Source organism: Hippocampus comes, unplaced genomic scaffold (genome assembly GCF_001891065.2).
Source record: "Hippocampus comes isolate QL1 unplaced genomic scaffold, H_comes_QL1_v1.1 scaffold186, whole genome shotgun sequence".
NCBI lineage: Eukaryota > Metazoa > Chordata > Actinopteri > Syngnathiformes > Syngnathidae > Hippocampus > Hippocampus comes.
The window spans coordinates 1,689,251-1,700,185 of record NW_017806236.1 but is presented as its reverse complement, the minus strand read 5'-3'; the positions used below and the strand labels follow the sequence as shown (position 1 = coordinate 1,700,185).

The following is a 10,935-nucleotide window of genomic DNA, read 5'->3' as shown; positions in this document are numbered from 1 at the left end:
TGTGTGTGTGTGTGTGTGTGTGAGTGTGAATGGTTGCGATTAACTGGCAACCAATCCAGGGCATAGCCCACATATGGCCCAAATTCAGCAGGAATAGGCTTGCGTTCACAACAACTGACTGAGGATAAGTGCGATAGAATATGCCATGTCTGCCATCCTGCAGTCCCTGAAAATATTGACTCCAGAGCTGCAGCTTGGGGTAAAACTCATCCATAGGTCGTAAGTGGAAAGAAAACAAACAGAACGGAAACCATTTTTTAAGAAGAAAAACATTTATTTTATGATATAAAACAGATGGGATATGAACATTTGTCAATTAAATCTAGTCTGTAATCACATGTTGGATACATGCTCCCATCCTGCTGTACCAAGATCATTATATACATATTCAGCCTCTTAATTACACTTTGTACAACTGAGAAATATTAAACCAGTATCCACAAACTTTTGGGTTAATTATTGCTTTTTAACGTGCTAATATCTTCTTTTAGTTCTAGGCCTACAAAAACCTACGTTATAAAATAGAATCAAACGTAGATTTTTGAAAAATCTCTCTTTAAATATAACTCTCAGCAATTACAAAGAAACAAGAAAAGTCTTGAGAGACTTAGACCATAACATTCAGACACGAAGTTGTCAGTATTTTAACACGGACTGCAGGCTGTCATTTTAAATAATTACAACTTGTGAGAAAAATGAATCGCATTAGTCAGAAGTACCAAAGTGGGGCTTCCCTTCATTTTGTATTTTTTATACGCTCCCCTTAAAAAAACAAACAACAACAAAAAAACGTTTCCCCAGTAAATGCTTAAATAATAACAGATCAACCAAAAGAGTGACAAATGCCTGTTAAACTCTATAAATAATTTTACAAAAGGGTAAAAACTTTCCAAGGTTCAGAACAACAAAGCAAAGTGTGAGTACCAAAGAATTGAAATGTTATCGTGGTGGTCACATAAGGGTGCTTCAGATGTCACAATTATAGCACGCACGCACACACACACACACACACACACACACACACACACACACACACACACACACACACACATCAGTTTAAGATTGCGCGTGGCCATGGGAACGTGTCCACCGTTATTTCCTTCATGTGTATGTTTTGACTGATGCCAGAGCTTGTGCTGTGGAGAGAAAGAAAAGGTTAAGTCAAACTTGACGTGGATGCAGAATTTCTAAATGTCAGCCTCCTAGTTACTCCAAAAAGACAAACAACATGGCGTGGCTAACGCCGAAAACAACACTGAGGACACTCGAGCGTAATGAGTGTGGACAAAAAACAACAGGTGATGAAGGCCCTTACTGGTGCTACTACACACACATGAAGTGAGAACCGTCAGCGAGCTGAGGTGGGGTGTTAGGAGATGGCGGGAGGGTTGGGGAAGATGGCGACGGGCTTTTCACTGCAACATAACACAGCAATATGTTCAACACCACAACACGCCCCCACCCCACAAAAAAAAGGACAGAACACACTATGAAAGCTTGAGACTAAACAGTCAAACCACATGCACATCACATCAACAACAAAATAATTCCACTACATTTTCAGTCACTGCATAGTGTAGAATTTTAGTGAATTCGAATGAGTAAGTGACGAAATATTTCTTCTGAACAAAAATGACAAAAGCATTGACACACACATTAGGTGTTGGGTTGGTTTCCTAAAGTCGGGTGCATATACGGTGAATCTAGCCCAATTTCAGCATTTTTCCTGTCCTCTGACCAATGTCAGCAAAGGCCTGGATGACAGGACTTTGCTCCCAACTTTGTGGCAACACCTTCAATGGTACTTGAATTCACAAATAGGGGAAAATTTCCAGTAACAAGTGCTCAAATCATAAATGACTCCAACTTCACATTTGCTTCCGTCTTCACCTTCACTATGGGTTGGTCCCAGGTGTGCCGATACTTTTGTCAATTTTTCTGTCGTGCAGTTGATGATAGCAGACAAGCTACAGCTCCTAGTGGCGACTTTTCCATGAACACTTCAGCCACACCGACTGGGCTGTTTTTACCAGTTACACAGATGTGCATTGGCAACTATTGGGCCAAAGCACACGTGAAAGAGGATCACGTGTGTCTGAGTGTTCAAGCTCTCAATGTATTTGTAGCTGACTCCACATTTGTTTCGCATCTGCATCCCTCGTCCATCTCCGAGATCCCGTTTACGTATTTATCATCTACCGCTTCCAGCACTAATCACAGCCACGGGTCGGACCACGGCCCGGAAAAACATGAGTGATGGACTGCCGCTTATAGCCATTGATGCGCGGATGCTTTCAAGTGGGCAGCTGTGACGCCGCGGTCGTGCTGGGCTGAAGTGGTCATTCCAAGTCAAGACAGCATGTACGGTATATTGAAATGGAAAAGTCGTTTCTGTCCAGAAATCATCCATAACTACATTCGTTAGTCTACTTAAGGAATACCCCCACAAATGTAACATGCTGTTCATCGACCAGCCAGATTTAGGGATGATAAATGTGAACAATGAGGATGGTAATGAGACAACTAATATCCACTCATGATTTGACGCCCTCCTCATGTCGTCTTCTGTTTGCAACCTACCTGCCACCAGCTTGCTACGTTTGGAGGCCTCTGCTGCAAGCTCGTAAGACATATTGATCATCTTCTCTTTCTCTTGGATGGTAATCTCCTCCTCTATCTCCACTGGGCTTAACGCTACAGTAGGCATCGTATTCTGCATGCTAGAGAACATGTTACAGTATGTGTTAAATGTACAACAAAAAAAAAAGGAAACAGATTGTGATGGAAATGAGGCAAGGCAAATTTCTACGTACAGGAATCACAGGCAAATTGAACAGAGGAACTGAATCTAATGTGAAAAAGTTCAAGCAGAAGTCTCCACAGTGAGGAATTTTGTATTTACCTGTTTTTGGCTATGAGAGCTTTGATGCGGTCAACTTTCCTCTGCTTGTCAGCCTCCTGCTCCGGGCTAAGCGCCTCCTCCGGGTCCGACTCCACATAGCGTTCAGGTATCAGCACTTTGTCAGGCACAGACAACTGCAGCAAGCAGCGAGAGAGAGACACGCACGTGTGATGCGTCTGTCAGTGATTTCCAATCATTTGGCTGTGGAGGTTATAAAGCGCCAGAGTGATTCAGCCTTACTTCCCGAACCACATTAAAGCGGTCTGAATTTGAGGCCTCTTTGAGACGTGCGATTTCCTCGGCGGGCGTCTCCTGCTCCCTCACCACCTCTTGCTGCCTGAGCGAGGCCTCGAGCTCCAGGATGTCTGTGCTCATCACATCTTCTCTGCGCCTCATTTGAGGCTGCAAAATATTCAGAAAAGAACACATCACAAAAAAAAGGAATAAAAATGAACCAAGCATTGATCCGCTGTCCTCCTTTCTGTATCGTACCTGCACATTGCGTGAATGGTTGTCCTTAGTAAACGAATTGTTGCGGGACAGCACGTTCTCCTCGCTGCTACCGCGAATGCGAACGCCCTTTTTCTTCTCCCTGAGGGCACCCTGCTGGTGGCGACGAATCCTCTCCAGCTGCTCCTCCACGCTCATCCTGGGCCGACCGCTCTCCAGCGCACCCAGCTGATGCTCCATGGCGCTGTGAGGACGCTCCTGTTCATTGCAAAATACAACCATGAGCATGGATGCACATTGTTTCGGGTGTAAAAACTGTTTACAGTTATAAAGCATAATAGTCATGAACAAAACTCTTCAGATAGAATGTCATCTCACGATGCATTGGTAGCCCCCTTTTCACTCTCTGCTAATTCCATCAATATTTTGGATAGGGGAGGTCGTGTCAGAGCTGTAGCATAGTCAGTTATCTCACAGACACTGGTGCTGATGTAGTGTGGATTTAATCATTCATTTATGCATATTTATGATTGCAGTTTGCCACAAGTCATGTAGGGGACACCGCAAACTTGAAAGAAGTTGCTTTGGCCAAATGAGACCAAAGTTTATGGCCTAAATGCAAAGGGCAATTTCGGCGTGATGGAAAACAAACATCGCTCATCACCCTCAACACTCCGTCCCCACTGTGAAACGGGGCGGTGCCAACATCATGATGTGGGGTTGCTTACTTTTTCAAAGCACTGAAATTTGGATGATAAAGCAGTTAATTGAGTTGTGTCTCAATACATTTGCTGAGCATGTAGTTCAGGTAACAAAAAAATATATCCACAGTAATGGTGGCTAATGGGTCTTCAATGTCCACTCATGCAGAAGGGAATGAGTGCTTTGGAAGCAACCTGAATGAATGGCTGCTATGCACTGGCACGCTTCTACTGGCACAAGGGTGTGCACTCACGGAACCCGAAGGGCCATTTAAAGCCCGAGCATGAGAGGCTGACAACGTGGAGTTGTTCACTCTGTGCTCCGCGCCACGCTAGAGGGAGCTGCTAAATCTGGATTCCATCCAGGGCTCCAGGATGCCGCAGCTCCTGTCCAAGGGGCTGGTACCCAAGGGCCTGAGTTGAACTCTGCGAGGAACTCTCTTACCACTGCAGGCTATATTTTTAACTAGAACAAAGCCTAGACAGTGGGCAGCAGACAATTTACAAAGACGATCTATTTTACATTTCTATTAAAAGCCGGTCTTCATTTTTCCAAACAGATATGTAGAAACACAGTAGGCACGAAAGGAGGACACACCCTGCCATGTGGCACACTAAATAACACAGTTGGTATATTTGATAGTGGGTGGAAACTATATAAACCGAGCTTCTCATTCATTTTACAAGAGGCTGTTTTGGAGTGGGCTGGTCACACCCAGGCCATGTGTTGAGTGCCCTACTTGCCACGCACAAGCTTTCAAACCTTCAGCTTGATGACCACAGCAGGCAGTTAAGAGGCTATTGTAAATCATCAAGGGCCACAAAGACTCACAGAGGGGAGGGGGAAAAAAAACATGATCAGAGCCAAAATGATTCAATAATATTTTCTATTACTTGTTTTTGTGCATACAAAAATATGGAGAAAATAGACAGTTACCCAGTAAGTTTAAATATTTTTAGACTTACCATTCTGGAGTCAGGCTTCTTACTCTTCCTTAGAGTAACATATGAGGCGATGGAGGATGATTCAGGCACTGGGGATTTGGTTCTAGGTGGAACAATGCCTACTGGGTAGGACAACCCTGGAGAGCAGAAGACGAGACGAATAAATGTGTGGCCAAAGTACAAACATACGAGTTTCAATCATGCAGTAAACTTGTATAAACTTTCTGAACACAGAAAATGTGGGGCAACATACAGCTGGTAAACAGTTCAATAATGACAAAATTGCAAATAATTCAATAATATTTGGTTTCTATATTATATATTCAGTCCAATGCACAAAATCCAACAGGACACATAGGAGAACATCTCAAATGTTGCCGACTCAGCTTGTCATTAGAAGGCCTGACTTCTTTTTTTTTTTTAATCTTCACTGTAAAGTGCTACTTATGTAAAACCAAAGACGACCGTAAGAAGTGCCAGTGAGAAGAACTTTTTTTTTTTTTAAAGGCCAAATGTCATCTAATTATGACATCAATTGGTTGCTGTCTTTGGCCTTAAGTGCGGCGTGATACAGCACCGTACCTTTGTTTGCGGGATGGTCAGGTGGGTGTTCAGTCCTGTCCTCTCCATTGTTCTCATCCACTTCAGCTACCGTGGTGAGCTCTGGTTCACTCTTGTACAGTCGGTAGTCTGGCCCCTGTCAATGATTTATAAACGGCTGCTTCAATACCAATTGAGAATGCAAAGGCTTTATCAAAGTCACGACAAGTTCCAAAGCAAAGGGAAAAATGGTGATTTTCTTCCATGGAATGGCTTCCAAGATGGGGACAATTAAGATCCTTGATGCTGCTCTGCGACACAGTCATTTAAAGGTCAACTGTGAAGTAATTTGATAAAATCCCAAATGGTGCCACACATAATTCAACAAAATACATTAAGTAAAGCAGGAAAAGAATTATTTATTTCTTAAATCCGACAAACAAACGTTTTCCCAAAGTGTGATCCTGCCGAGCGACAAAACCAAAAGTGTGACATCACTCAGACAAGAATAGCGGGGTTCTCGATGGAAAGTGTACAAAGCCAGTCAGAAATCTATTCGGAAAGGACATTTGAAACTTATCTGAGGGGGATTCGATGCTGTGCCGTGCTGTAAATTGCGTTTTAAATAGTTTTAGCTCTCGGTATTACTCAAAAGATGGTTGGCCAAGTTTACTTCACTTTTGACCTATAAGCAGTCTTTTATAGAATTTACAGGAAACAATTCCATGTTCTATAAGACGGACACAGTGTTGTACAGCATCCTGCGGACACATTCAACCCAGGGTGACTTGCAACCAAAGAGATGACAAGAAAAGCTGTCAATGTTATGAAAAAAGAAATCTGCAACACAATGAGAAATCAGGCTTCCTTAAACTAGATCTGCCCTCAAAAAATGGAATTGCGAAATCAAAAGAGGATGTTATCCAACAAAAAATAAGGATCGACTCAAAATAAAAGAGGAAAAAAAAACATCTACACAGCAGGCGGTGACACAGCTGCAGGCAGTCAGCGGGTCAACAAGCTTACGCTGTGTGTGCCATTCTTCTGATTGGTCTTCCTGTCTTCTGGCCTGTGGAGGGATGCTGAGCGAACTCCGGCATGAGGGGGAATTGCGGGGGGATTGGGCTCATATGACTGGGGCAAAGGTGGCCGTGGGGGTACAGAGTCCTCCTGGGGATTATACAAGGCATGACAGGCAGGCAAGGTGACACTGGACGCCGCCATGCACGGGCTGGGTGACCTTCCATCCGATCCAGGCTCGTTTCATTAACTGACGAGAACGCCGCATTCTCTTGTCGCGTGAGCGACACCGTCCTGCATACTCAGGTGCTCATTTGAGACTGCCTTTATTTGCACAAATGCCCTTTCACAATTATATTTTGTACTTGGGTTTTCAAAGCTTGTTTAAATCTGAATTTATAAGTACTCAACAAATTACAGTAACAGTCAAACATTTGACTAGTACTGTTGTGTTTTGGGATTACAGTCCAGTTGACTCCCAAATACTCGAAGTCACCACACGCAGACTTGTATATTGGTGGATTTTTTTCCCCACTATTTTAAAATATTTGTTGTTTGTTTTTGTCTCCTTTGAGTTCACTGAGTTATGCAACTGTGAATTATTATGTATTAAAATGTCAAATGTCATGTTGGTACCATCGTAAACTGAGGACCATTTGCATATTGCATTCCATTTATCGAAAATATGAACTGTTGAGCACCACTTGCTTTATGTGTTTTTTTCACAATGGCTCACCTCTGTTTTCTGCATGCCGAGGTTGGGCCCATACAAGGTCATGGAGCCATCAGTGTTCCTCTGCTCTTTATGTTTATTGAGGACCTCCATTACATCTTGGATCCGCCACAGCTCTTTCTGGATGCGCACGTGCTGCTGGCTGGGAGGTTCAGTCTGTGAAAACAGTGAGAAAATATTAGGCCAGAATTGGGCCCAGCAGATGAGTCAAATTGGGAGCAAGGTTATTGACTGAAGAATAAGTTCAGGAAGTTCTACTTTTACTGTCTGTCAGCGGGACAGATTGTGTGACACGGTGCTCGATAAGGAGCTGTTGATGCTCCCTCTTGGCCCTCACTTCCTAATTAGCAAATGAACTGAGTCAGGTTGAGCCAAGAATAAACGTGGGAAGACAAAAGACTCCAGCATCACACCACTCATCAATCTTTCCTCTCCGAGTTACGTCTAGCGGTGATGGTGGTGGAACAGAGATATTTATTTCGGAGAATAAAGTAGTGACGCTTCAGTCAGAAGAATCCTACCTGTGGGCTTCCCAGTGCTTCGAGATGCTCCAGCAGGTTGCTTTTTGCAAGAATGACAGCTCCTTCTAAGTGGTCATACTCGCGCCATGACCGCTCCAACTCCTGGTTTGGAAAAGCCAGATAATGTTTACCGCCCCCCCACTCAGAAAAACATATTAGAAAGGATTTAGGATAGCATTGATGGCCTCACAGTTGTGACCCGGGTGAGCTCTCTGCAGGTGCTGAGCAAGCCGCTCTGCAGTAAGTCTCTCTGTTGGATGACACTCTGCATGGCAGCCGGGTCGTCTGAGCCCAATTCTATCTCCTGGCTGGCCGACAGCAGCGCTGTCTCCAAAGTATGCTGCAAGGAAGACACAAGTCATCAATTACAAGACCTGCCGTGTTGATGAGCTATATTTGGAAAAGTTGGGACGGTAACAGTGCAAATCTTATTCGCGGTCGTTCTCGTACATTGACATGTACGTGACAATATAAGCAGTGTGTTGACATATTTAGTTCAGTGCATGTTTAGAACAATGTACATTTGCTATTCAACAAGGAGACACAGCTCACACGTGCATTTCAATGGGATGAATATGCAACAGCATGACATTGTTTATTTTACGCGTTAAACCTTTTTGCATGTCATTCATTCACTGATCACTAGTGAAATGTTTGCTGACATTAATTCTAACTTGGATGCGTTTGTCCTCCGGAGTCATGTCTTTTCATCTCTTCCATCCCACACAGACCCAAATAGAACATACGGTCCCAAATGTCAAGGGCTTTGTATAAATTCACGTTTGGAATTTTTTTTTTTCATTCCCCAATATGTTCAAATAAAAGCATCGCATTGAAATAATTCCACTGCTCTCTATTTGCCTTGATGGTGTGCCTTAAATATTGAAAAAAATCGACAGAACCTTCTCTTTCTTTCACCAGGTGAAAAAAAAAAAGCCATATCGAGTCATTCAGCGGTGAGTCACCTTTTCTCTGTACAGCTGTTGAAGGTTGTCCTCGTGTGTCCTCACCACCTTATCCTGCTCACACAATCGGCTAAGTTTGGTCTGAGACGAAAACGATACAAAGGTCATGACCCTCCATGTGTCGCTGAACACAGCACATCATTCGGGAGTAAACCTGAGCATACATCAATGTCCCCCTCTTCTGGCATGTAGGTGTGTTCTTTAGGGTCTTCTGGACTTAGCTGTGAAGTAAAACGGAACATTAGTCACAGTCTTATCATGCAGTAGGCAATACTGTCTAAAACACCAATGTAGCATTATTAGTCGTCTCATTGGGCCATATATTTTTAGAGTTGGAACTCAGAATTTTGGTGAATCAGACGTTACCCATTGAATAACAGCCATTTGTCTCCCTCGGCACAACACAGCAGTGGTTTATTAGAATCATACGGTGATGGCATGTTGACAATCCTAATGAGTAAACCGCAAAGACAGCGTTGATCCAAGCAATACATTTGTGTTATTTGCTTAGTGCTTATATGGTATTATTCCTACAAACAGGTGTGACATCTGGCTGGTCAGAAATACATCCTGAGGAGAGTTCAATAAAGCTTTTGCATGGTATCATTCATGCACTATATAAACAATAGCCAATTTTCTATTTGCATTTAGTTCCAACTATCATGAGCCCATTTAAACTCTCGCAGACATTGATAGGATCATAAATTTGTCATGTCAAATTCCAAGAGCGTTCCAATTAATCCACTGTGGTGGCTGAGGGAGTTCAAACTCCAAAATACCCACAGTACTGTATTTCAAATCAATTCCACGCTAATATTTCCACTTGAGTAATTCACAGTTCTTACTTGGTTGGATCACGCGCGGCAGATAAACCAGGATGTGAGAATATACCTCACACAACATGCAGACTGTCACATGAAGTGGCGGGTTGCAGGGTGACAAGTGTGACAAATTGCTCGCAGCTGAACAGGTGACAATGCAGCTGTTGGCTCGGCCAATATATGAATGAATGCAAACTGGGTGAGAGACAGGGTGTCGGGGCACTGTGTAGCTGCAGTGATCAGCCCTCCCAATCTCTTCGGACACGCCCACATAGCGAGACCGATGATTGTTCCGCCCCCACCCTCCCCTCCCCATAATAGGGAATTCTAAATTTAACAGTAAACGGCCCACACATGATTCCGACTATGGGGAAGACCACATTGTACTTCTCTTTTCCAAGCCATGTTCTTATTGCCATGACTTCTCAACATGACAACAGTCAAAGCAACGAATGGGTTGGCACTGGCACTACAACATAATACAGGGAGACCAGTCTTCATATGTCATGAAGTCTTAGACACTTAAGGCGGAGTGTTGCGAAAGACTAAACAAACAAACAAACAAAAGAAAACAATCAAAAACAGCCAACGTGAGAGGATGAGGCGGAGCAAAGCCTTTAAGTTGGCCTTACTTGCTGGTAAAGTTGAGGCCTCGGGGCCGAGTTCTCAATCAAAGTGTGAGTCATGACGATTAAAGGGTCATTTTCCTTCATCTAGTCCAATGTGAAGAGGAGCAGTGGAGTCAGTTTACAGCAGTGCTGCACTTCAAACACAACACTTACAAAGCTCTTGATTGCTCTATTCCATCATTTTACGCATTGGCATAGACATGTTCATCCAGAGATGGACACAGCGCTACAAAATGAAGCTTACCAACAGGAAGACATTCCTCCAATGCAGAAGTGAAGCCGACAATGAGCGATGGCAAAAATCTAAGTCACGACAGGCTTGAATGCATCATTTGAAATGTTTTATGTGTAGCATTGCCGTCTGGAAATTCTCTCTCTCCACTTTGCAGGATTTTGAGGTTTTTAACATAATTAACAATATTTTTTTACATTTAACATTTTCACGCATGTCCAGTTATACTGTAGGTATATTATCAAATAACCAATAAACTCTGCTTTTTTTATGCCCTGTTTATAACACCATGTTTCTAAAGGCAATTTATGTATTTCAGTGTCATAGTTGTCTGACAATAAATGAACTGAGCACCACATATAGCTGAGTAAACTCCATTATTATAGACATGATAGTGTGTATACAGCCATAATAAAGTGCAGACAGTGTTATCAAAATAACCACAGCAGGTTTATGACCAATATTATATATATATA

At 43.0% G+C, this 10,935-nt stretch overlaps 1 protein-coding gene across 7 annotated transcripts in view; it reads right to left on the bottom strand.

The window, feature by feature from the left end:
* Positions 1-253: 253 nt before the first annotated feature.
* The window catches only part of LOC109507579 (pleckstrin homology domain-containing family A member 5-like), a 21,900-nt gene continuing 11,218 nt past the window's right edge, over positions 254-10,935 (bottom strand). For 2 of the 7 annotated variants that reach the window (XM_019857098.1, XM_019857103.1), the window contains 15 exons: positions 10,231-10,311; positions 8,942-8,998; positions 8,778-8,858; positions 8,003-8,152; positions 7,813-7,914; positions 7,295-7,447; positions 6,565-6,708; positions 5,581-5,695; positions 5,020-5,135; positions 3,395-3,610; positions 3,143-3,304; positions 2,903-3,036; positions 2,581-2,720; positions 1,316-1,415; positions 254-1,136 (listed from right to left, as the gene is read on the bottom strand). In XM_019857098.1, the coding sequence (XP_019712657.1) occupies positions 1,324-1,415; positions 2,581-2,720; positions 2,903-3,036; positions 3,143-3,304; positions 3,395-3,610; positions 5,020-5,135; positions 5,581-5,695; positions 6,565-6,708; positions 7,295-7,447; positions 7,813-7,914; positions 8,003-8,152; positions 8,778-8,858; positions 8,942-8,998; positions 10,231-10,311 (1,743 nt within the window). In that variant the 3' untranslated portion in view covers positions 254-1,136; positions 1,316-1,323. The remainder of the gene's footprint in view (positions 1,137-1,315; positions 1,416-2,580; positions 2,721-2,902; positions 3,037-3,142; positions 3,305-3,394; positions 3,611-5,019; positions 5,136-5,580; positions 5,696-6,564; positions 6,709-7,294; positions 7,448-7,812; positions 7,915-8,002; positions 8,153-8,777; positions 8,859-8,941; positions 8,999-10,230; positions 10,312-10,935) is intronic. The other 5 variants (XM_019857100.1, XM_019857102.1, XR_002166491.1 and 2 more) reach the window with 4 other exon arrangements.